The sequence below is a fragment of the Gossypium hirsutum genome, chromosome D08 (genome assembly GCF_007990345.1).
Source record: "Gossypium hirsutum isolate 1008001.06 chromosome D08, Gossypium_hirsutum_v2.1, whole genome shotgun sequence".
In the NCBI taxonomy this organism is placed as follows: Eukaryota; Viridiplantae; Streptophyta; class Magnoliopsida; order Malvales; family Malvaceae; genus Gossypium; species Gossypium hirsutum.
In genome coordinates this window covers 53737032-53764597 of record NC_053444.1, presented here as the reverse complement: position 1 = coordinate 53764597, position 27566 = coordinate 53737032, and the positions used below count along the sequence as shown (strand labels likewise).

At 32.0% G+C, this 27566-nt stretch overlaps 2 protein-coding genes and 1 long non-coding RNA gene across 4 annotated transcripts; 2 read left to right on the top strand and 1 right to left on the bottom strand.

Annotated features, from left to right (window-relative positions):
* Positions 1-1309: 1309 nt before the first annotated feature.
* LOC121219857 (protein BLISTER) lies at positions 1310-7173 on the top strand. Of its 2 annotated transcripts, XM_041098397.1 has the most exons (7): positions 1310-1541; positions 1642-1698; positions 2090-2147; positions 2387-2452; positions 3186-3296; positions 6794-6879; positions 7003-7173. In XM_041098397.1, exons 4-7 carry the CDS (start codon positions 2417-2419, stop codon positions 7004-7006), a joined length of 237 nt encoding a protein of 78 aa, XP_040954331.1. In that variant the 5' UTR covers positions 1310-1541; positions 1642-1698; positions 2090-2147; positions 2387-2416; the 3' UTR covers positions 7007-7173. The 2 variants fall into 2 exon arrangements, with proteins under 2 accessions (XP_040954331.1, XP_040954330.1); XM_041098396.1 differs by lacking the exons at positions 1310-1541; positions 1642-1698; positions 7003-7173 and having other exon boundaries at positions 2092-2209; positions 6794-6993.
* On the bottom strand, positions 3306-4551 carry LOC107900741 (uncharacterized). Its single transcript, XR_001685020.2, has 2 exons — positions 4018-4551; positions 3306-3693 (listed from the first exon to the last, which is right to left on the bottom strand). It is a non-coding gene; the product is annotated as an uncharacterized lncRNA (long non-coding RNA).
* Positions 7174-8129: 956 nt separating the features above from the next.
* LOC107900742 (ADP,ATP carrier protein 1, mitochondrial-like) lies at positions 8130-11216 on the top strand. The gene is made up of 4 exons (XM_016826436.2): positions 8130-8282; positions 9413-9926; positions 10020-10391; positions 10617-11216. Exons 2-4 carry the CDS (start codon positions 9423-9425, stop codon positions 10911-10913), a joined length of 1173 nt encoding a protein of 390 aa, XP_016681925.1. The 5' UTR covers positions 8130-8282; positions 9413-9422; the 3' UTR covers positions 10914-11216.
* Positions 11217-27566: the final 16350 nt, after the last annotated feature.

Here is a 27566-nt window from a genome sequence, read left to right as displayed (position 1 = left end):
TTTTACTAAAAAGAGAGTAGAACAGAAGTAAATCAGTGACGACTAATGCATAACATTAACAAGCATACGCTAGTTCTCTGCTAGCACTAAATTAGATACAATAAAATAAGACTTCAAATATCTTTCAGTCAACCTAAAACTGCAAATACTTTAAATACATTAAAAAAATACTTGATTATATAAACATATACATAAAATAAATTATTAACATATAAAAAATATTTTTTTAATACTTTAAAAATAATTAAACTCACTAAAAATATTTCTCAATTTTTGTGTTTCTTCCATATTTCGAATTAGCCTTCAAAACAATAAAATCACATTGCTTACTTGACCATTCATCAATGCAGTGGCGGCCAATGGCCCCTAAAGTGTAAAATTTTTGTAAATTTACATTATGGCTCGACTCTCCCAAAGTTTAAAAGTTTTATAATTTTTTTTTATGTATTGGCCATCTAATACTTTTATAGGATTAAAAATAATATTCTACTCTTAATGACTTTTAGATAATATTTTTATTAAATAATAATAAATTAATGTTTATTTAATTGTTTACTTAACATAATAATATTTTTTAAGTAATATAATAATATATATAAAAAGAAAAGAAAAGATGAAGAGATTTTTATCATCTTTCTTCTTCATATTGGTACTTAGCAAGAAAAGAAAATTTTTTTTTTACCATTTTTCCTCTAAATTTGAAGTATAATATATTTTTTCTTCAAACTTTTCATAGATTTTGAATATTTGAAACTTATTTTACATACATGTACCAAAAAACTTAATTAATATACTTTTTAAAATTAAGAAATTAGTCCTTTTATTTTTTTTTAGAAATTTAATTATTCTAATTTTCATATTTTAAAATTCAAGTTAACTGTTAATACTGTTGCGAATTTTGAAAAAAAAAACTCACTTGATAATTATGTAAAATGATGATGTAATTAACTTAAATCTAACCAAAAAAATTAACAAAGTTGTTGGACTTAAATTTTAAAATCTAAAATATAAAAAGGTTAAATTATTAAATATAAAATATAAAAACTAAAATTTAAAATTTATAAAAGTAAAAAATTTATCACATATTTTAACCTAAAATTATTTTTAAAAAAAAGGGAGAAGAGAAATGCATCCAGTTCTTCCGGTAGACGTAAAGGACGGTGATAAAGGCAAGTCAAAATTTAGAAGCGCTCAGATCCAATGAACCTCTAACTGTAATGAATTATTGCTTACGCACATCGGGCCAGAGCTGAGCAGGCCTCCCACTTTGTTCTAGTAAAAATTTAGCAACTTCAATTGCTTTTTTGTTTTCCTCTTTTACCCATATATTCTTCAGTTGCATTTTTCATCTTCTCTTCTCAGCATATTCTGTTTTGTTTCCTCTCTTTCTCTCTTTCTCAGCCAAATCTACCATGAATTCTTCGCTGGGTCTTGGCTTAAGGCGATGGTCGTTCTTTGATTTTTAACAATTTTCAGTCATAACAATTTTCCTTTCATTGTTTCTTATTTTCGAGCATCTTTCTCCATACAAGAATCCTGAGGTGAGTTTTTGTGTTTCTCTTTTTTTCTAATTGAAATTTTCATTTTTTTCCTTATTTGGTTTTGCATTTTTTTTAAAATTCTGTGTTCTTGGATTGATAGGAGCAAAAGTTCTTGCTCGGAGTTGTTCTTATGATTCCTTGCTATTCTGTAGAATCGGAGTTGTTCTTATGATCAATGTTGCAAACTTTTGCTTCTAAAGATGCTTGCAGTGGGAATTTTTGTTGTTAGACTCCTGTGACTTCTTTTATGACTTTTCAATAGTCTGATCAATAAAGTCTTTGTTTTGAATGGTTTTCTTTTGTTGCAAAGGATGGTGCACAGGATGAATTCAGTTTTATGCTGTATTTTAAAATGCTATGCTGTATGTATGCTGATCTACATTTTATTCTCTTGTGTTCTTTGTCTGGTGATGTTCAAATTGTTAGGGAGCTTGTTACAAATACTTTTTAAAATGTCAACAACATTCTATTTGTTAACGATTTTGTTTATTAATGTTTTCTCTGTTCATTGTCTTGGCTTTTCTAATCTATTCATCCTTATTCTGCAGCATATTGAAGACTTGACTCAGGAAAAGTTTTCACTGCAATGAGCTCTTGAGGCCTCACGTACATTAGCAGAATCTTTGGCTGCTGAAAATTCATCTTTGACTGATAGTTATAACCAACATGTTTGTTTCCAAATATTAGATTAGCAGCATTACCGGCTGTCATGGTCATGATATGTTTTTTTTATCAGTTCACCGTGCTTCTCCATTGCAGCACTTTCTGTCATTTCATTATCCAAATTGTATTCTCAATCCTTCTTAAAAATCTCTTAATTATCTTACATTTACTTTTCTCCCCAGAGAAGCATTGTCAATCCGCTAAAATCTAACATGGAGAGCTTACAAGAAGAAATCAAGGCCCAACTGGTTAGTATTTACTATATTTAGGTACTGGTAGTCACTTCAAATTGTTAGAAATAATTGAATCTCATATAACTACATACCACTTTATGTCATATGGTTAATGCAATGGTGTTTGTATGGCATGTGTCATGTGTACACATATGCACATTGATTTAGACTTGTTTGTTCTTAGATAAAGTTCTATCTAAAAATTGAGATACCTACTGCTGTCTATTGCATCTCTGATGGTACCCATTAACCAAAAAATGCAGTACAAGGAACCCTCTTGAGGTTGTCCATGTCTATGCCCTTTGATCTACACTTGAAGGGGCCTTAAGTAGTGCTATCCCAAAGTTATTAAATATTGGGTTTGTTTCGGGTTTATATTCAGGTTGGGCCTCTCAACCTATTACCTGTTGGTTTTAGGTTAGATGCTTAATAACTTTTTATCTATAAAAATGATCCTTAAGGCTGGAACTTGTCTATTTTTTCCTGGATTCAATCAATAAGTCTTTGTTTTGAATGGTTTTCTTTTGTTGCAAAGGATGGTGCACAAGATGAATTCAATTTTATGCTGTATTTTAAAATGCTATGCTCTATGTATGTTGATCTGCATTTTATTCTCTTGTGTTCTTTGTCTGGTGATGTTCAAATTGTTAGGGAGCTTGTTACAAATACTTTTTAAAATGTCAACAACATTCTATTTCAGCGTATACCTTTTTTTTATTCTTGATATGTCTGGTGTTTGGTATTGCAGGTAGAGCTCGAGTCTTTTAAAATGGAATATGCAAATGCACAACTGGAATGTAATGCAACTGATGAACGTGCTAATATATTGGCTTCTGAAGTCATTGGTTTGGAAGAGAAGGTAAAAAAGTTTTAATGGGTAAAGGTTTTCTTCCTTCTCCAATTTCATTCTATTCATTACAGAACATATATCACTCTTGATAATAATGCTGAAAGATCAGTAAGCTGCCATGTTCGTATATGCATGGTTGTAATATATACTGTACGACCCATTTTCCACCCGGGCCCAAATCAAACCCAAACAAACCCAAAAATTACAAAGGACCCAGGGCCCAATAAGCCCAAAACCTTAACTAGTTTCAGCAAAAAATCAGAAACCTAGAAACCCTAGCTACTGCCTTGCATCGCACCCTCTACCGTCACCCACGTGCCTCCGTAGCTTGTTTGTCGCCCGATGTCTGCCACCGTTTGTCAGCCTTGCACTAAAACGACAAATACTTGCCTCATTGACTCATGGCCTGCAAACAAAACAGCAGCAACAGTAACAGTGATAAAAATAGAACACAAAATAGAATAGACTTTTGTTTTTAGGTTATTATCCTTTTATTTGGCTATAAAAGCCATTAAAATCTGTAAAGGGAGGAGGGCAGATCTTTATGTTTGTAAAAAAAAGGGGATTTCCTTTTGAAAAAGCAAAAAAACAAAGAGAAATAAAAACGGAGAAAAGGTTTTAGTTTCCAAATCTTTTTTGTTCATTGTTATTTATTTATTTTATTTTTTATTTTGATTTGTGTAAAATATATATGTATATACACATATAAAAAAAGAAGGAAAAATAGTACCTTTTTAGATTTTTCGGCCACCGCGTACGGTGGCCGGCGCGACGGCGTCGATTGCGAAGGATTGCCGAAACCCATGGCCGGACCTGGGGCTTGAGAGAAAAGGGGAGAGCTCTCTCTCTGTTTTTTTAAATAATGAAACTGATTTGTTTTTTTGGTTTTTTTAAATATTTATATTAAACATGAAACGACGTCGTTTTGGTGGGGAGGATCCGCGTGTTGACCCGACCCGACCACCTAGGATCCGCTTTTTTTTTCTAGCGCATGAGTTATTTGTGCCATAGGTCCTCCCTCCTTTGCGGCGTATTCAATGCAGTTTTTTTTATATTTGCAATTTTGGCATCGAATTTTGCTTCTGTTTCAGTTTGGTCCTTAGACCATGCGCTTTGACTTCGTTGGAACAGCGTCGTTTAATCAACAGGGGTTATTTTCCTATTCGGTCCTCTGCTTTTTATCCGCGTTATAATTTAGTCTTTTTTGTCTCTTTTATCTTTAATTACGGCCCTAAAATTTTGTTTTCTTTTCGATTTGATCCTAAATCAACTACTATACTTATTCTCCCCATTAAATCAAATATTTTAGTATTATTATACAGTATTATTATTTCTTGTTGATATTATTATCTTTATTTCATTTGTGTATTTTTTTCTTTTTTCATTTTTTTCATTTTTTTATATCTAAAAGATTATTATATATATATGTATCTACGTATAGAAAAAATATCATAAGTAGGCCTTACTTCCTTTTTTACATTTATGCGTGTATATTATTTCTATATATATTATGATTTACTTATATATTTACATATTTATATGCCATTTTTAATTTTCATATACATATGTATAGATACCTTATTATAAATATCTTTATATCTTATTATGTATATATATCTATATCTCTTTTTAAATATTTTCTAACACATACGTTTTGCTATATATATGTCTAGCTCCATTAAACATTTATATATATACGCCTATAAACTTTTATTTTATTTTATTTTATTTATTTTATATATATACATATGTTCTTCTTATTTTTATTTTTACGTATATACACACATATATCTTTTATATTTTTATAGCCTTATTCATTTCTTTATTTATTTCCTTATTTATATTTTCATTATTATTTTGAATGAATATTTTAATTTTATTTCCTTATATGCATTGTTATTTTGTATGTTATTGGTTTATCCTTTTATCTAATTTATTTTCATTGCTATTACTCATATTATTTATGCTACATCATCGTATTCATTTTTGTTTTGTTCGCATATCGACATTGTGTTTTATTTCGTATTAGATTAATTTCATTCGATGCATAAATTATGATTTTTGAATAAGCAAAATCTCGTATTTAGATTCGAGAAGGTCGTACCCTAACTTACTGGGTTTCGATTTTCATAATAAATCTAAATACACGAATCTTTTCAAACTCAAGTTTCAAACAATCTCGGGAATTAAGAAAAGATCGTCTCCTAACTTACTGGGCATGTTCCCTTTTCTAAACCCGAGATAATTAAATATCTTTTAAATAAATAAATTTTGACATTCATTCGCATATCGGGAACTCGAGACATTGTGTCCTAACTTACTGGATATGATGCTTTTTTTCTCGATTAACGTGGAATGTGCCCCTTTTCCCAAAATTTTCAACATTTTAATACAAGGATCGTATTTTTAAATTTCTTTAAAGTTTTCAGTTTTTCGACACTAAGACATTAAGTAATCAACTAGGTACCAATTTTGGGCGTATCGAGGGTGCTAATCCTACCTCGTGCGTAACCGACTCCCGAACCCGTTTTTCTGAATTTCGTGGACCAAACTTGTTGTTTTAATAAAATCAAACCATTTATTAAAAACAACCACTTTTCGAGGTGATCCAATCACACCTCATAAAAAAGGATTGGTGGCGACTCCCGTTTCATTTTTCAAAACCCAAGTCGACCCCGTTTTCATCCAAAAAATGGTGTCAACATATACCACGTGAAGGGTGTTTCTTGGACGTATAGTAGAGCTGCAGCGTTTTTAAGTGCCAGTTTAACTGAAGTGGCTCTCTAGTCCTTTTTTATATTTGATTTGATCCTGTTATTTGCTTGTTTTATATGATATTATTAGCATTTGGAGTTTCTTACTTTATTCCATTGAATATATTTCTAAGGCCAAGTTTCATTTCTGAACTTCTGGTGCTAGCAGAAAAGGTTAGATCCTCCTACATGTTCTTGTTATTTGTATTCCATAGAGATTGGATCTATAAAGTTGCGCTCTCTCTATTTGCAATGCAAAGTAAACTGCAGTGGAGCATTTCTACTATCTTCGAGTGGAGGATGCTTGTATATATCTTGGATTTTATACCATCCATATACTATAAGGGCATGGTTACATTCTAGAAATTCCTTTCATTCTTCAATTCTGGTTATAAATTATAAGTACGAGGTTTCAAGATATTTAAATGCACTATTTTTTTATCACCTGATTTCTTGAATTGTTTTGTATGTTCGTTTTGTTTCAAGTTAGATTCATATTTGAACCTACAAGAAAGGACTTCACTTTTTCTTAGCTTTACCGATAATTCAGTCTCAAAGGATAAAATAGTGTAGTATTGCTATATGGTCTGTATAGCTGACCTTCCAATAGTTGGAAAAGGCTTACATGTTATATTAATCTGTAATCCATATATAATTCCTTGCACCAGTAATCTCAGTGAGATTGTATCTTATACTTATGTTGTTACGAAGCTGATATTACCGATTTTAAAAATGTTTTTGGCATGTGAACAGGCCTCTGAGCACTTATGGCTGAATTTAATGGTGCACCAGTCCCATCTGATTCACTCTCTTAGTAGCTTGTTATTGAACAAATGCAGGTATTGTAGCATAGCAATTTCTTGAGACACTTAAAGTTAAAAGGGGTTGCAGTTTTGGGGTTTCCGACATTAATAAGGGTTGTTGTCCACATTTTGTTTATTTGTTTAGTTTTTCTTTTTCAGTTAATCAGCATGCTTGTATTAATCCAGATGCAATAGTAGTTGGATGATGAATGATATAATTGACTCATTCAAGCTTTTGATGGTTTTTGAACCATTAACAATAAGAAATGAATCAGATATGTTGATGAAGAATTGAACATGTGGTTTCTGTTGGATTTCTTCTGAAATTAAGAAATGAGTCATTTTTCATTATTGCATTGCTTCATCTTTAGCTCAAATGTGAATCATTTTGCATTTTCTCTTGTGATGAATATTCCAATCTATTGGACAAATACACTAGTGTGATGTTGGAAACATGGATCTAGATTTGAAGTGTATGCTTTGGGTTTCAATATAAATGAAGCAAAAATTATATATTTAAATTTGATTTATTATATAAATGGTAAGAATGAAATGAAAAGTATAAAAATATTTTGAAAATATGAATGTTACATTTTAAAAAATATTTTATCCAATTTCTGTTGAAATAATGTTTTGATTGATTGTAGGTTAAACAGGGATTTAACAATTGTTAATGTTATAAAGTCATATTTTGACGTCTTTAATCTTATATTATAACTCCAACGTTAAACTAAATCAAACTTAAAGTTTAAGTTAATTTTTATCACCCCCAATGTGTTATAATATTGTTCAAATTAGTAAAACATTTTAAAGGATCTGGTATGTAGGCAGAATTTCATACAAATATAGATAACGAAATTAGTCCAATTGAGTAACACTGTTAAACCTTCTTGTTAAATTGAGCTGTTCAGAAACTTATGTGCTAGGAATTAGTAAAAACCAGCGGTAACATATTTATGTAATTGTAATAATTCATTTTTAATTATTTATTATTGAAAATAAATATAATTGTAATAATTTTTAATCATTTATTAATTTTGTAATTGTTAAATAATTTTAAAAACTTCTATTATATATCATTTTTAATCTAATATCTTAAAAGTCATTTTCTATTTTCACCTCACCGCTACAGCTGTGTTTGAATCCAAACACACACTCCACCGCTGTTTCTAATCTCACTGCTACCGCTACAGTAATTAATCTTACCGCCACCATTATTTTTAAGCTCACCGGAACTAAATACACCTTCCCATCTAAACTAAGCCTTATATATAAAGATCATAAAAGCGGCAGTATGGTCCTCGCTCGCCTCTCCACAAAACCCGAAGGAAAAAGGAAAATCCTTTTTTCCTCTGTCCTTCCCTTTCAACGCAGACCGAAAGAGAAGGCGGAGTCCTCCCACAATTTCTTGTGGCCACCAATCACGCTCTACTCTTAAGGTAAAATATTATTACTCTAAAATATCCCAACATATCAGATCCGATGTTCGTTCTTTCTGCTGTTTACTTATTCTAGTTCCTTACTTTTCTCATAGATCTATACTACTGTTCAACTGTTAGCTTACTGTTCTACTATTCGTCATTATTCGTAGATATGTTATAAATTTTGTTTGCCGAGAAATGAATTTTAAATAATTTTGTCCACGTTTGATCTGATATGTTTTCAGCAGTAAATACAATGTTATCTGTAAAATTTAGTATTGATTCATTAGATCTATTGGTATTTACTGCCTTTGAGTGCAATCGGTGGCCTGAAAATCTGTCCGATCTGCATCTGACTCTCACTTGTAGTTGGATTCTTCCGACCTGTTGCTTTCGGTTATTGGTACTGCGTTGCGAATCTTATATTTCTCTTGTTTGTTGCTTTGCGTTACTTTTAAGCTAATTCTTTCTGACCTTTTAAAATGGATCGTTTCACTCCCTTAAGCTCAGGCGCTACTGCTTACTTTAATAGGAGGCAACATGTTATGTAATTGTAGTTTAAACATTTTCAAACCTTTTCCTCAGAGATTTGTCACCTCATAGTGCAATACTTGCATTTAGAATCCATTTACTTATGTTAGTCAGGTGATAGACTGTGGTTGATGTTTATTCTAATTTTTTGAAAGATAGTAATATAGCAATCTATGAATGTCAGCTTACCTGATCTATTTGTTATATCTAGGACTGGTTGGGATGTTTTTAAAATGGCCATGTATTTCATTTGATCCTACGGTTTTTTACTTGCTATTTTGTTAGTTGTAAATAGTTGTTTTCTGCATAATGCTAGTGTGATGATTAAATTCTTGTGACCGGGTTGCTTTTGCTTGTCATTTTGCTTCGTATTATTTTCGTCTAGATGTATATCCCCTTTAGTTTACCTTGTTGCATCTTTTGCTTGTGCTTGCTACAAAATTTTCATTCTGCAAGATATTTTGAGTTTTAGGTAGTTTTCATGGTTATAGCACTTTTGTGTCCATGATCTTACATCTGACTGTGTTGTCAATTTTTACAATTGATGCATTGATATGTTTGTTTCGAGTAGCAGACATTTCTTTTCATTTTTAATTGACTCGCCAGCTTTCTTGCAGGGAAGTCAGCATGGATCAGGCTCAACACCCAACTGTCATGCAGAAGGTAGCAGGGCAGCTCACTCGTTTTAGCAATTCCCAAGATTTTCAAGGGTATGATGGGTCTTTCCGTAGGCCTGCTCTCTACCAAAGAAATGTTGCATATCAAAATTGCTCCAATGCTGCACTGCAGTACCCTATTGTCCGAGCTTGTGGAGTTACCAGTGACATGCCTATGGTTCCATCAACAGCATCTGCTATTTGTATTCAAGCTCCTGCTGAGAAAGGGTTTACCGGCTTTGCTGTTGATTTCCTTATGGGTGGAGTTTCTGCTGCTGTATCTAAGACAGCTGCTGCTCCAATTGAGCGTGTTAAGCTTTTGATTCAGAACCAGGATGAAATGATTAAAAGTGGTAGGCTCTCTGAACCCTACAAGGGTATTGGTGATTGTTTCAAGCGAACGATTAAAGATGAAGGATTTGCCTCTTTGTGGAGAGGAAACACCGCAAACGTTATTCGTTATTTCCCCACTCAGGTTAGCATAGCAATTGTAACTATTGTTTTTGTGTTGAATTAATTTGATTTGCTCTTGTGTTTTACACCTATCGCGTTGTTCCTTGGGCAACAGGCCTTGAACTTTGCTTTCAAGGACTACTTCAAGAGGCTTTTCAACTTTAAGAAAGACAGAGATGGTTACTGGAAATGGTTTGCTGGTAACTTGGCATCTGGAGGAGCTGCTGGTGCTTCTTCCCTTCTGTTTGTCTACTCCTTGGACTATGCGCGAACCCGTCTTGCCAATGATGCAAAGGCTGCAAAGAAGGGAGGAGAGAGGCAATTCAATGGCCTTGTTGATGTCTACAGGAAGACTTTAAAATCTGATGGTATTGCTGGGCTTTACCGTGGTTTCAATATCTCATGTGTTGGAATCATTGTTTACCGTGGTCTATACTTTGGAATGTACGACTCCCTGAAGCCAGTGGTTTTGACTGGAAAGATGCAGGTTAGTTTGTTGTTTGATAGCTATGTGAATATAAAATTGTTTTTATCCTGTGTGGTTAAATAATTCTGATTGCAGTTTGTTTATATGACAAAATTATCTAGTTAAACTGTTCCTTATTTGTATGTAAGTTATTATTATTTTTTTCACTCATTGAGCTTGTAAATGTTACTTCTGTAAGTAATGTTGTGACAAGTTGCTTTGTGTTTCCCTCTCTGATAATTGCAGGATAGTTTCTTTGCTAGCTTTGCCCTTGGTTGGCTCATCACGAATGGTGCTGGCCTTGCATCCTACCCGATTGACACCGTTCGTAGAAGAATGATGATGACCTCTGGTGAAGCAGTGAAGTACAAGAGCTCACTTGATGCATTCTCTCAGATCTTGAAAAATGAGGGTGCCAAGTCTCTATTTAAGGGTGCTGGAGCTAACATTCTTCGTGCTATTGCCGGTGCTGGTGTGCTTGCTGGATATGACAAGTTGCAGCTCATTGTGTTCGGAAAGAAATATGGATCGGGTGGTGCTTAAACTTTTGGGTATATTTCCCTTTTTGGTTCCGTTTATAGGTTTAGATGGTGATGAAAAACTCTTGGTCCGGAGAAGTTTATTTTGGCAAAGATTTCGTTAAAAATAATTCAGATTTAGTGGGGAGTTGCTCTCCAAACAATTTTTCTATTTTACCATGAAAGTTTTGCTTTAGAAAAAAGCTGATAAAAAGAGCAGTGACAAATGCCATTGCCGCCTCTCTGATTTGTTGGTTTTTATGAATTGAGGGGTACTTTATATTTGAAGTTCTAATTTCAATAATTGCTTCTGTTTCAAGTTGTTAAACACTTTGTTTATGGGAAGGTTTTTATACGAAGTGTTGTACCAAGAGGAAATGGGTGACAACCATTAAATAGTGGTACATGATATGTCACATGTATTTTATGTTAATGTTCAGTGATTAATTTTTAACATTAGAAATTGATGATAATTTTAATAGAAGGACTAATTTATTCTTTGATTTAATAAATAGGGATGAATTTGTATGTTATTTTTAATAGTAATTTAATTTTTATCATAATAATCTTAATTGTTATAAAATAAAGAGAGATAGAGAAAGTAAAGAACAAAGAAAATATTTGGGGGCAATAGAGGTTGTATTTTATTGCTCAATGGGATAAATATAATGCTTTTTCAAAATCTCTATTTATAGGCATAAGAACTATAAATGAAATAGAGATCTAATTTTAATCATTATTAGAATTTAAAGTACATCAATACTTATTTTGATTTTGATGGACATCCACTTAATAAAATATTTATAGCACTCTTTCTTAAATGTTTATTGATAAATTATGTGCCTCGCTAAAACCTTATTAGGAAAAACTCCCTGGGATAAAATCCTAATAAGGAAAAAAGAGCACACAATCTTTTGTTATAAGCTGTCTCGTTAAAAAAAATTTCTAGTAAAACCTAATGGGACTTGTTTTTAGACTCCCCTAATGGCAACATTACGTTACATTTTTGAGTTGACTTATTTCAATCTTGTCTAGTAGTCTTTCAAATGTTGAAGTTAGTAATGCCTTAGTAAAAAAATTTGCTAAATTATCTCTAGAACGAATTTGTTTAACATTTATATCACCTCTTTTCTCAGGAACATGAGTAAAGAATAATTTTGGTGAAATATGTTTCATTCTGTCACCTTTAATGTAACCACCATTCAATTGAACTATATATACTACATTATCTTCGTATAAGATAGTTGTCATCTTTTCTTGCAAAGACAAATTACATATCTTCTGGATATATTGGGTCAATAACCTTAGCCAAACACACTTTCGACTTGCCTCATGCATTGCAATTATTTTTGCATGATTTGAAGAAGCGACAACTAATGTTTGCTTTGTTGAACATTATGATATGACAGTACCCCACATGTAAATAAATATCCTGTTTGAGATCGACCTTTATGTGGATCCGATAAGTATCTAGCATCAGCATAGCCGACTAATAAGGATTTTGAATCATTTGAATAAAATAACTCCATATCAATGGTCCCTCTGAGATATCTAAATACATGTTTAATTCCATTCTGATGTCTACGTGTTGGAAAAGAACTAAATCTTGCTAACAAGTTTACAGCGAAAGTTATATCAGGTCTTGTGTTGTTTGCAAGATACATCAATGCCCCTATGGCACTTAGATATGGCACTTCAGGACCAAGAAAATTTTCATCATTCTCGCAAGGACGAAATTGATCCGATCGTACAACCATCGGAGTACTCAATGGGTGCGCTTTATCCATGTAAAATTTCTGTAATATATTTTTTGTATAAGTTGATTGATGAACATGAATTCCATCTTTTAAATGCCCAATCTATAAGCCAAGAGAAAACTTTGGTTTTTTCAAATATCTTTCATCTCAAATTCTTTCTTTAAATAATTTGTTGTATTTTGGAGCTCTTCAGGAGTTCCAATAATATTTATATCATCAACATAAATAACAATTATCACAAAATCTGATCCAAACCTCTTTATAAAGACACATGGACAAATTGGACCGTTTTTGTATCCTTTTTTTACCAAATATTCACTAAGACGATTGTACCACATATGTTTTGATTGTTTTAATCCATGTAAACTTTTCTTTAATCTAATTGAGCAATTTTCTCGAGAAACTCTGTATCCTTCTGGGATTTTAAATTCTTTAGGAATTTTAAGTCATTCAAGGGTTTTCATATAAATTTCGCTATCAAGTGTACCATAAAAATAGGTTGTAACAACATCCATTAGATGCATGTCAAGTTTTTCACGTACTGCTAGACTAATAAGATATCATCCACCACAAGAGAATATGTCTCTTCATAATCAATACCAAGCCTTTGTGAAAATCTTTGTGCTACAAGTCATGTTTTATATCTTACGGCTGCATTTTTTTCATTTTGTTTTTGCACAAATAGCCATTTATATCCTACCGGCTTTACATTTTTGGGTGTTTGGACTACAGGTCCAAAAACCTCACGTTTATAAAGTGAATTCAATTCTGCTTAAATTGCATCTTTCCATTTTGGCCAATCTTTTCTATTTCTACATTCTTCAATAGATTTAGGCTTAGGATCATCATTTTCTTTATCTACTTCAATAGCAACATTATATACAAAATTGTTGTCGACAACTATATTTTTCTGGTTCTTTCTTTTCCCTAAAGCAACATAACTTATCAAGATCTCTTCGTTATCATCATTTTCAAGTACCTGAATCCCTTCTAGGGTTTTATGATTATGATGACTTATATCTTTGACCTCTTCTTGGGAACTTGTCTCCATAATATAATCACCTTGAATATTTGCTCCTTTCCTTTTACGATGATTTTTATCTTTAGAACCAACTGGTCTTCCACACTTTAGGCGTGGATTATTTTCTTTTGCACTAACAATTTGTCATATTGAGATATCAATTTGTATTGGAGTATTTTCAACTGGTATATGAGATTTTGTAATTCTCTTTAGGTCAATAAATGAATCTAGCAGATTGCGATGTTTTCCAAATGTATGGTCATTTGAACTTCTTGTTCACATTGACTTGTATGAGGATCTAATTGAGATAATGATGATTCGTTCCATGTAATTTCTTTTATAAGCTATATTTTCTCGCCTCCTAATGTTGGGAATATTGTTTCATCAAAGTGACAATCAACAAATTGTGCAGTAAATAAATCTCCAGTTAATGGTTCAACATACTTAATTATAGAAAGAGATTCATAACCAACATATATTCCCAACCTCCTTTGAGGGCCCATATTTTTTCGTTGTGGTGAATCAATTGGAACATATACTGCACATCCAAAAATTCTAAGATAGGAAACATTTGGCTCCTGACCAAAAGCCAATTGCAATGGGGAGTATTTATTATAACTTGTTGGCTTGATGCGCACAAGTGCTACTGGATGCAAAATAGCATATCCCCAAGCTGTAATAGGGAGCTTTGTTTTCATAAGCAATGACTTAGCTATTAGTTGGAGGCGTTTGATAAATGATTCAACTAAACCGTTTTGTGTGTGAACATCAACTACAGGATGTTCAACTTTTATCCCAATTAACATACAATAATTATTGAAAGCTTGAGATGTAAACTCACTAGCATTATTAAGACGGATAGTTTTTATTGCATAATCTGGAAATTTTGCTCTTAATCGAATTATTTGAGCAAGTAGTCTTGCAAATGCTAGGTTGCGAGTTGATAATAAACATACATGTGACCATCTACTAGATGCACCTATCAATACCATAAAATATCTAAATGGTCCACATGGTGGATGAATAGGCCCACATATATCACGATGAATACATTCTAGAAATGCAGGAGATTCAATCCCAACTTTAGCTGGTGATGGTCTAATGATCAGTTGACCTTGAGAACAAGCACTACAAGAGAAAGCCTTAAATTCAAAAATCTCTTGGTTCTTTAATGGGTGCCCAATTGAATTCTCAATTATTCTTCGCATCATAATAGATCCGGGATGACCTAACTGGTTATGACAAACTGTAAAAGGATGTGGCTCTACAAACTTCTGGTTTGTAGTAACATGTGCTTCAATTGCACTAATGTCTATAATATAAACATGATGAAAAAAAAAGGTAGTGTTTCCAAAATATATTTCTTTCTACATTCAACATTTGTAATATATAGATATTCAATATTTTTCTCATTCATAGTCCTAATATGATATCCATTAATACAAATATCTTTAAAACTCAATAAATTTCTTTGCGACTTAGTGGAAAATAAAGCATCATTAATGACAAATTTTGTACCTTTAGGTAATAATATAATAGCTCGTCTAGAGCCTTCAATAAGGTTTGAACTACTCAGTATTGTATTAATATGAGCATCACTTATTGTTAAATAAGAAAAATATTTTTTGTCTTTGAGTATCGCATGTTTTGTAGCATTATCTACAAGACATGTCTCCATTGATTTTGGATCCAAAAAAATTTTGTTGATCATTCATATTCTTAAGTCAAAAGAAAAATCAAATTTGATTCCTTCCGAGAACTTTAAGCAAATCGCTGCACAAGTTTGAAACCCTATTTTTTCATCAATTTTGGGGTAGCCAAGCAACCAATTTGAATGCTAGGTTAGAAAAATAATGAAAGTAATTCAACGGGGGATTAGAATGGGATAGAAAGCAATTGGGTTATGGGTTTCAATTTTTTTGGGGGTTATCAAATGAAAAATAAAGACAAGATGGGATTAGAATTATGAAAAAAAATAGAGTATTATGTTGATAACGTGTTATAAAATAAGGAGAGATAGAGAGAGTAAAGAATAAAGAAAATATGGGAAACAATAGAGAGTGTATTTTATTGCTCAATGGGATAATCACAATGCTTCTTCAAAGTCTCTATTTATAGGCATAAGAAGTATAAATGAAGTAGAGATCTAATTCTAATGACTATTAGATTTTAAAGTACGTCAAAACTTATCTTGATTAAATGAAGTAGAGATCTAATTCTAATGACTATTAGATTTTAAAGTACGTCAAAACTTATCTTGATCTTGATGGACATCCATAATATTAATGATATTTTTACCCTTGTTTATGAAGTTTGAATTGGCACATCATATATGTATTAAGGTGCTTTTTGAGACATTTGATTTTCTTCGTTGCCCTGATATTCTGCTTCATTTGCATTCAATTTGTTTCAAGGATTGTGTGTCATTGTCCTTGCATATACTCTACTCAAGACGAATCACTTTAACTTACTTTTTTTATTTTTTACGGTTATTTTGTTGTAATTTTGACATTAATAATTTTCAGGTTAGGTATTCAGTCTTAATAAACACTAGATTATGGTGAAAAAAATATTATATTAAGAAATATATATTTATTAAAAGTTTGTATTAGAATTGCAATTGAGTTTTAGTTCGGTTGGCATCGGTATTCATTAGGGAAATGTATTTGCACGTGTTATATTAGCTTAGGTAAATTGCATTCCAGTTTCTACAATTGGTCAAGTAGTTAATTTCTAAGTTGTTGTATTTTTTGTATTTTTTGTTAGTTTGTTGCAGTGAAAGTTAGTGTAGGATTCTTGTTAGGATTGACTAGGATTTGCAACTCATAACCTCTTTGTATACATATTAGACTTGATCTCATCATTATGAGATTATTAATCCTTATCAATAAAAGAAGTAGACCCTAATTTGTTTTCTATTTTCATATATATTATTCATAGCTTAGTTTTAGTTCTTTTTTGGCTAAGCGAGATATCGAACATGGTATCAGAGCTAGCTAAAATTGAGTAGGTTCAAGTGGTTTCATTGCTAATTTCAGGTGATTTGTTGTTCTTGCTTGTTATTTCATCATGGTGAATTTATAAGTCGAGCCTTCTTGAGATAGTATGACAGAATCATGTAATTTAGATGGTGTTCAAGCAGAGAGTGATTCAACATCTTTTCTTGTGTTTCCCTCAAAGGTAAAATTGTTCCTTCTTTATGTGTAGAAATGCAAATTTGGGCACTTAGTGTAGAAATATTGTTATCAATTTGATCACACATTTTCTGGCATTGCTCCCTAGTGTAGTGGTGAACAACCTATGAATTGTAACAAATCAGTTTTTAATGGTACCGAAAAATGCAATTTTGAAACACTATTTTCATAAAAGAAGTTCATAAATATAAAGTAAGAATATTTATAAAGTTAATATGAGAATATAATAAAGAATGGATCAGTAATTTAGCTGATAAAATAGTTAATTAAAGCTCAAAGACTAAATTGTAAAAGTCCAATTACTATTAAGTTTGAATTAAGAGTGGAAAAGCTCACTCTAACAAAGTTTTTGAAAAAGGAGAAAATTCAAAACAAAACTTTGTTAAAATAGTTTTATTTTCTATAAACATAGAGGTTCCTCAAGATTTTACAAGGGAAAACTTGTTAAGGGTGCATGGGTCCTTAAAAGACTTAGTGCTACTCAAGATAAGGAAGCTCTTTCAAAATGGATACCTAAAGGGACTAGAATTTTGAAGACTAATGATTATGGACCCAAAAGATATTGGGTACCAAAAACTTAATTCTATGTTTGTAGGTAAGGTGCATTACTTTAGGGTGATCAAATTCAAATTCTATGTGATTGCACCTTAATGTTGATTGGTATGTTAGTTCATTTGTTATTTATTTTTAATTTAGACTAGCCACATTCTTTTCCTCTTAAGTTTTACTTGACTTTTTTTTTGATATAACAAAAAGGAGGAAAAGAGAAAGGTAAATTTTATGGTTGATTGATTGCTTATATGCCAATTTTAGCGACTATGTTTTCAAAGTAAAATGAATGTCAAATTTGAGCTTATTTCAAATTTTTATGCCCCAAATTTTTATGCCTTAAATTGAAAATGATTTTTATATAGGGCGAACTTAAATTGAAAATGACTTTTATTAAGGGGAAGCAATCTATTTAAAAATAAATTTACAAAATGTTTTGTTATACCAAAAAGGAGGATATTGTTAAACTAAGCCTTATTGGATAATATGTTTTGATATAACAAATTAAAGTGTTTTTGAATAAAAGTAAAGTTTAGCAATTTCATAAAATTAAGTTGAAATGGTTTCAATTGAGTCAAACATTTTCAAATATGTTTTAATCATTTTCAAACTAGTTAGAATTGCTGCAGGACAAAAAGTAAAGATATTCTACAAGATATCGACACCCTTTGTTAATCGATACCAAATTGACATTCTAGAATTTGTAGCCTCCACTAGGTATCGATCTGGTATCAATACTTTTCATAAAAATATCAATAAATCCCTCAGGTATTGATATTCCTGCTCCAACGGTCACTAAAATTAGCATTAATTACAAAAAAATATCGATACCCTTTTAGTAGGTATCAGTACTCGTTGCTGCAGATGAAGTTAATGACCTGGTATTTCATCCCCAACGGCTATATTCACTTCTACAACAACCACAACAGTTGGAAATCAATTAGAGGGTATAAATACCATCTTCCTAAGGTTTAGCAACAACAAGAGACATGTGAAAAGCTTAAAGATCAATAAAAACAACTTAGAGCTTACTTCTTTCATAAATTTTCTTGTAAACACTTGTAAGCTTTCATTGTATTCATTTAACTCAAGTGTTCTTTATATTTATGCTTAATTGGAAAACATTCTAATCTTGTAAAGATTGTGTCTTTGTTTGCTTATTTGTTTCTCTTTGAGAGAGAGTTAATTCTTAAGGTTTGGGTAGAAACTTTAAGCGAGTTGTATTTTAATATTTTGGGGTATAAATCTTAAGGGAGATTATAAGGTTAAACCTTATACTCAAAGGTTTCCAAATTAGTGAATTTGGGAAAATCTTTAGTTGTGGTAAGCTAAGGTAGTGGAGTAGGCAATTGGGGTCGAACCACTATAAATCATTATGTTCTTTGTTGCACAATTTTTATTAATTCCACCAAAACATCTCAAATGCTAATTCAACTCCCCTATCAGTGTTCTCAAGTTGATCCTTCGGAGCTAACAAATTATGATAAACGCACTTAATCACGAGAATCAAGAGTGTTAGTGGAATTATTTGATTTTTCTACTAAACCTTGTCTTTGTGCTTAAGTATATAAGGGTAGTATTGCGTTCACTGAAAATCTTTGTGTTTTCTTTGTATTCATCTTCCTCATTAATCTTCTTTGTATTTTCTGAAAACCAAAGTCCACAAAACCTATACGAAGTTGGGTTCGCTTAGTCAACCAACTTATACATTTTTCATACCTCTCTAGTACTTACTGATGAACTCTAGGTTATTCTTAAGGGTATTTACGTGTTTTTGACTCTGCATGCATCAGTGTCAAACTAATGTGTAAGGAAGGAAACTTCCTAGTTTTGGGCTAAGTGTTAATGTTTCATGCATGCATGTTTAAATTCGATGAAGTAGTAATCTGATATGTTTAAATAACCTTATTTTTAGGTCAAACTGCTATTAATGGTCAGAGTGATGTGACAAAGGTAAATGACCTGCTATTAGACTTTGTTATTTTTTTGGTGAGTTTCTTCTTACTTCCATGTGTTGTGATTATATTTACTTTATAATATTGTAAGGATGATCAATGTATGTGTGTGTGTGAATAATAGTTGTCTGTCCAGAGTCATTAGACCGAGTTCTATATGTCTAGGATAAGAAGTGTGGGTCATTTTCATGTCAAGTCACTACCATCTACTTTTAGTATAAATGATATGATATGAAATGGTCTACGGAAATAGAGTTAAAGGAAATATGTTGTGTAGCCTCCAGTAGGGGAAATATATTTTGCAAACCGCTTTGGCATAACACAATTAAACATGCTACTGAATGATTCTGAAATGGGGAGCTATAATGAGAGAATGTATATGAATGAAATAGAAACATCTGATATGAATCTGACTTTGAACTTTGTGTATGTGGCTAGCATGAAAATGGAATGTTGGTGTTATGATTGTGTTGGTGTATAGAATTCACCCATGTGACAAACCATTAGCGTATTAAGTCCGTCTGAGTTTTGTATATGCTAGTAGGCGTACTATGTGGTTATGAGTGAATCCTTTGGAAGATTAAACTATGTTATTTGTATTTTTAGATTTTCATGGAACTCACTAAGTTCTTTTGAACTTACCCCGTTTCCCTTTCCTTCTCAAGTCTACTGTTGAAGGAAGACTTTTTGAAGGACTACAGCAGAGGACATCTACTGCTATGAGACATCTGCTTATTTATACTATGTATGACATATAAGGGTGATGTCTAGTTGTATTTTGAGATGAAATTGTAATTGAAACTTATAATTGATAAATAATGCTTTAATGAAATTTCATTTAAGTTTTTGGAATGGTTTCATAATTATATATTTCAATAATGAAATTATCTTATTGAAGTTTATGCATCATTTGGCTTATACTTTACTTTAGTATTTTATTAAATGTTTAATCCAAATACTACAAATTATACAAAGTTTTCGCCAAAAATAGTTTTAAATAAGGATGATTTCTAAGTAATGAGACATCATATTTGGGTCTTTCTAAGGGATCGGGTTTGGTGTGTTACAAGTAAATCAAAGATAAAACAATTAACTACGATAAAAAAAATAAAACAATAAATTAAAGATTAGAACAATAAAGACGATAGATGGAAAAGATACCCTGAGTGATAAAAATCTATTTGGTGGTCCACTTTTGGTGAGTGAAAATATATATGAGGTAAAATTGGAGAGTTCTCAAGTGGGAAAAGAAAATGAAAAACAAGAAAATATTCATGCAAAAGTAAGGAATGATTATGTTTTAACTAACCATAACTCGAATTTGTTTAGTGGTGTTTTCTTGTTATAGGATTTCAAGGATCTATTAACAGACTTCCAATTACATTACTCTACCATCGATAAACAATTTTACTTGTGGGAGAGAGGTAAGTTGAACATTGATAATTCTCCACAAGTGCTACAAGGTAAGAAAGATAAGGAAACATTAAAAATTGAATTAAGAAGGCATTGCATGTGTTTGATAAGTATGTTGCTAATTTTAAATTTTCTTATGACATGTTTTCTCGTTAGTCAAGTTTCAATAAACCTTTGTCAGATTAAATTAATTTTATGGGTTTATCTAGATTTGTAAAGGTTAAAAATATTAGTTTTGTTGCATTAAATAGGTTTAGTAAAGCATTTTATACATTTTGTCTAGCAACAAAATTTTCTCTCTTGACCTTTAACGATGAAATTTTACATAATCTTAATCTTCTTAATTTTTATAATTATGTCGTTGGAAATTCTTATGGATGACCATGCATATTCAAAGAAAGTTACAGGTTATTTTTTACTTGAACACTTATGTGCCTAACATTTTGTTTGTTTAGTGTTGATACCTTATTTTTAAAGGAGACGTCTATGATCGAAGCTGATTTGAAGGATCGAAATAATGTCTTTGATCTTGAAGATAGTTTTGGCATCCAATAAAGTTTAGGCAAGTATTTTTTTAATTTTATTGTTATTAATTCTAATCCATTTTCTTCCTATGCAGCTAATTATTCGAGGACGAATCTTATTGAGTAAGGCGGGAATAATGCGAGTCTCAAGGCCCAATTTCAGACCCATGGATGTGATGGGCTTACACTTACTCAAGGCCCAACAATAAGATCAAAGGCTAAGCAAATCAAACTAAGATTTGATCAAAGACAATATTTGAGGATGAATCTTTTTTGAGGAAACGAGGAATGATACATGCATGAAATGGGTGAAATTTATTAAATTCCATTCACCGAAGTTGGCAGTTTTTAAGTTTGTGGAATTAATACACTTAAAACAACTTTTTGGATGGGATCCAGACATTTTTGTGTAACACCCCTAACCCATATTCGTCGCTAGAATAGGGTTTTAGAGTATTATCGAAGTTTACCGATCAAACATACATAAATTTCAAACATTTCGTATCATATAATATTCAGGTCAGAAACCAATTAAACTCATACATACTGTCCCTTATTCGAGCCCTCGAGGCCCAAAATACGCGTTAGAAACAAGTCAGGACTAATTCGGAAACTTAGGGAATTTTTCAAAAAATATTAAAAATTTTCAAGGCTGCAGGTTTCACACGACCATGTGGCCAGGCCGTGTGACTCATACGGCCAGGAGACGCGCTCGTGCTTTAGACCCTGTGGGCATTCAAATTAGGGACACACGGCCATATCCCAACCCATGTCCATGCCCGTGTAAATCTCTGACTTGGGTCACACGGCCAAGCCATATGCTCGTGTGCTAAACCGTGTGCCCTTTCGAAATGGTCTCGCATGCCCGTGTGCTAGCCATGTGTCTCACACAGCCAACTCACACGTCCGTGTGTTTGACCGTATGGACTCGAAATGTACTTTAAACAATAAGTTTATCATTCCCTGCAAGCTTGCACACTAAGTAATTCAAAAATCATTCGTTTAACCAGTTCAAAACATGATTAAATACATTCAAATCATGTCAAAACAATCATCCTAGGTGCCTAACCAACGCACCCTCATTGGTACCACATTTATATCATCAAAACATTATTCAAGTCCAAATTATAAACATACCTAATTTAATCCATTTTGCCTAGTTTATAAACACTTAAACATCAATTTAACATGCCATAATATAACTTCAAACACAAACACATATTCATATGTATATACCAAACCAATATTAAACTTTTAACCTCATTTACAATCAAACCATAAAATAACTATTATTTAGACACCCTAGGTACATGCCAACACAAAAGAGTAATCATCACCACATTTGAGTTCGGGATCGTTGTTGGATGCTGAATCGACGATCAAAAGAGTAATCATCACCACGTTTCAGTAGTATTTCTATAATCCGAATAACTAAAGACAAAATAATATATAATGCACAATTGAATATTAAAAAAAAACACATTTGTTCATAAAATGACATTAGCCATTCGTTACTCAATTCTTAAATAAAACATGTCATATCATACACAATTCTCATCACTTACTATATAATGACTTTACACAATTTGATACACATATCATTTAAATAATAATATTATCCGTTTCATAACCAATTCATGAGTCCACAACTCATGTGTCCAATTTTCATGTTTCAAATCACTATCCCACTTTCAATTCACATACAATATCATCCAAGATCAATCATAGTACCTTTTTATTTATTTACCCCTATTAACACAACTCGGATTCGGACTGATACACGGATCAAACCAACACACTAGTTTGGGACCCAGTGCCTCATGGGATAAATCCGAAGTAATAACTAGGCCTAGCGCTATATAAATTTTACATCCAGTGTCTTATCGATTAAACCAAAGTAAATTGGCACCCAGTGCCTCATCGACTCGAAGTCGAAGAAATTCCTGAACTCTTCTAATCCTATGGCATGTCATTTATATCTGACTAAGCCCGATACAGTTAATAGGGTTCCAATTCACTTTTCAAATACAACCAATATCAAATTTCATATAAACACATTATCACATACCAAGCCAATCCATTTCAATAGTAAAACACAATAGTTCTCACCTCCAATGCTTACCATAGGCAAGAAATCAAAATACAATAATTTACAACTTAATTTGGATTATACAAATACAAACCAGAAAATCCCAAGCTATTCAATGTCGACTTTATCTTTCCCCTTTTTAAAATTCATCAATACAACATAGTTCAATTTCATATTGCAATTTCAATTTCAATTTTTACTTAATATTTTCCTAATTTTCAATTTAGTCCCTAAACCGAGACTAACTTAATTTTTTTACAATTAATCCTATATTTTTATACAAATTCCATTTTAAACTAAATTTAACTCCTTATTTTCACTTAAATCCCTAAATTTTTAATTTTTCACAATTTGGTCCCAATAAAATTTTCAATTTAATCATTTTTCATTCCTAACTTAAAAATCTATCTATTGAATCCCTAATACTAAAATTTTTTAACATTAATAATATTTAAAAACTCAATAATTACTAAAATTTTGACATAGTTCAGGTAGTACTTAACACCAGGATTCCAAAAACATAAAGATTAAAGAAAAGGGGGACTAAATTGACTGACCAAATAAACTTGGAAACTTTGAAGCCCTTGAGGCCGTGCGTTTCTTCTTTCTTTTCTTTCTCAATTTTGATTTTGCTTTTGCCTTTCTTTATTTCATTTACGTATTTGTTTTATTATGTTTAATTTATTATATTATATATATTTTACTTAAATATTAAGTAAAACATATTATAATATATATTAACTTTAATTTATTAATAATATATATAACGATTTTACACTTATGCCGCCTCATTAAGAATAATGGCATAATTGCTTCTTTAGTCCCTTTAATTATTCTTTAATCTATAATTCAACTTTCACCATATATACAATTTAGTCCTTATACCTAATTATTCTTAATTCATGCAAATTCACTTAACCAAAACCTAATTAACTACACAACTAGCTTCATAAATATTTTTAATAAATATTTACGAGTCTAATTTACGGGAACAGACTCTTAAGAATGCACTTTCCGACACCCCTGACTATCAGGTCGATACAATTCTCCCCCTAATTAAATTTCGTCACTGAAATTTACCTAAAAAGAGGTGGGGGTATTGAGATCTCATAATCTCTTCCAGTTCCCAAGTCGCTTATTCAACACTATGACTACGACACAACACTTTCACTAACGAAACTCGCTTATTACGCAACTCTTTCACCTCACGTGCCAAAATCTCAACAGGTTCTTCTTCGTATGACAAATCAGGTTGAATTTCAATATCTTCTGTTGAAATAACATGAGATGGATCCGATCGATATCTTCTAAGCATTGAAATGTGAAAAACATCATGAATTTCTGTAGTTCCGCAGGCAAAGCTAAACGATACGCAACTGGTCTTACTTTTTCTGTGATATCATATGGTCCAATAAAACGAGGACTCAGTTTCCCTTTTCGGCCAAATCTCAAAATTTTCTTCCAAGGAAAAACTTTAAGAAATACTTTATCACCAACAGAATATTCAATATCTCGATGTTTCAAATCTGCATATGATTTCTGTCTATCAAAAGTTGTCTTCAATCTATCTCGAATTTTCTTAATAATGTCTTCCGTTTCTTGAATTAATTCCAGCCCGATCATTCTTCTTTCACTCAATTCCATCCAACAAATAGGTGATCAACACCTACAACCAAATAAGGTTCAAACAGAGCCATTTGAATACTTGATTGAAAACTATTATTGTATACAAATTCGACCAAAGGTAAGTAACGCTCCCAACCTGATTCAAAATTAATAACACAAGTATGAAGCATGTCTTCCAAAATCTGAATAACACGCTCAGATTGTCCATCAATCTGCGGGTGAAAAGCTGTGCTAAAATTAAGTCGCAAACCAAGAGATTTGTACAACTGTTTGCAAAATATCGAAGTGAACTGTGGATCTTAATCAGAGATTATCGACATAGGGACACCGTGCAATCTCACAATTTATTGAATATAAATTTTAGCAAGCTTTTGAAGTGACCAATCAGTCCTGACCACAATGAAATGAGCCAATTTTGTAAGTCAGTCAACAATCACTCAAACATCATTTTTCTTACTTGCCAATAAAGGTAACCCCGTTACAAAATCCATTGTGATACAATCCCATTTCCATTCAGGAATAGAAATAGATTGAAGTAATCCGGTGGGAACTTGATGTTCTGCCTTAACTCGTTGACAAGTTAAATATTTAGCCACATACTCGACCACATCTCTTTTCATTCCTGTCCACCAATAAGATTCTTACAAATTGTAATACATTTTTGTTCCTTTAGGATGCAAAGCAAAAGAATTATCATGAGCTTCACGAAGTAGCAACTTTTTCAAATCTGAAACATCTGGAACACAAATTCAGTTATGAAATCTCAAACAACCACAATCATCAATGCTGAAAATTTCTAATATACCATTCTAAACCATTTCTCTTTTCTTCGCCAACTTGTCATCCCCTAATTGCGCTGACTTGATCCGATTAAACATCACCGGTTTGATTTTTAGTTCAGCCAATAAGCTTCCATCGTCATTGATACTAAGTTGAGCAAACATTGCTTGCAATTCAATTGCTGCTTTCCTACTCAGCGTATCAGCTATAACATTAGCTTTACCAGGGTGGTAATTAATAACACAATCAAAATCTTTCAATAGCTCTACCCAACAATGCTGTCTCAAATTCAACTCCTTTTAAGATAAGAGGTATTTGAGACTCTTATGATTGATATAAATATAACATTTTTCATCGTACAGATAGTATCTCCAAATTTTTAGAGCAAAAACCACAACAACTAGCTCTAAATGGTGTGTCTGATAATTGTGTTCATGCATTTTTAGTTGACGAGACACATAAGCAATCACTTTCTCATCTTGCATCAAAACACAACCAAGACCGCTCAAGGAAGCATCACTATAAACGATAAAATTATTTCCCGATTATGGTAAGGTCAAAACTGGCGCTTCAGTTAACATCTGATTCAATTTCTCAAAACTTTCTTGACATTGATCATTCTAAACGAACTGAACATTCTTATGCAACAACTTTGTCATCAACAAAGCTACCTTCGAAAATCCATTTGCAAATATTCGATAATAATCAGCTAGTCCAAGAAAACTACGAACCTCTGACATATTCCTCGGTGCTTTCCACTGAACAATTGCCCCTATCTTTTTTGAATCAACTCTAATTCCATCTGTTGAGATAACATGACCCAAAAATACAACCTCTGGTAACCAAAATTCACACTTACTAAGCTTTCTGTATAACTGTTTCTCTCGTAACACTTGCAAAATAATTCTGAGGTGTTGTTCATGCTCGGACTTAAATTTCGAATAGAATAAAATATCATCACTAAAAATTACCACAAATTGATCCAAATACGGTTGGAAAATATGATTCATGAGATCGATAAATGCTGTTGGAGCATTTGTAAATCCAAAAGGCATCACTAAAAATTCATAATAACCATATCGTGTACGAAATACCGTCTTCGGTACATCACTTTCTTTCACTTTCAACTAATAGTAACCCAATCTCAAATCTATCTTTGAAAAGACAGAAGCTCCTTTTAGTTGATCAGATAAGTCATCAATACGGGGTAGAGGATATCGATTCTTAATCATTAATTTATTTATTTGCCGATAATCAATACAAAGCCGCATCGAACCATCTTTCTTTTTTATAAAAAGCACTGGAGCTCCCCAAGGTGATATACTAGGGCGCATAAAACCACGATCCAATAAGTCTTGCAATTGTACTTTTAATTCTTTCAACTCCGTAGGTGACATACGATAAGGGGTATTGACACCAGAGCCGTACGAGAAAACACTTTAATTGTAAACTTAACCTCCCGATCTGGTGGTAATCCCAGTAATTCCTCAGAAAACACATCAGGGAATTCACAAACAATTCAAATTTTACTGCACTGACTATAACATAATTCGAATTGATAACATAGGCTAGAAAAACTTCACAGCCTTAATTAAGAAGTTTATTAGCTCAAATTGCGGAAATGATATGAGTTGAACCACTTGTTCAAATACTATTCACCTCAATCATATCACCACTTTCATTCTGAACAATAAACTTCTTTTTACAACAATCCAGAATCACCTCGTGCTCCGTAAGCCAATCTATTCCCAAAATCGTATCAAAATCACC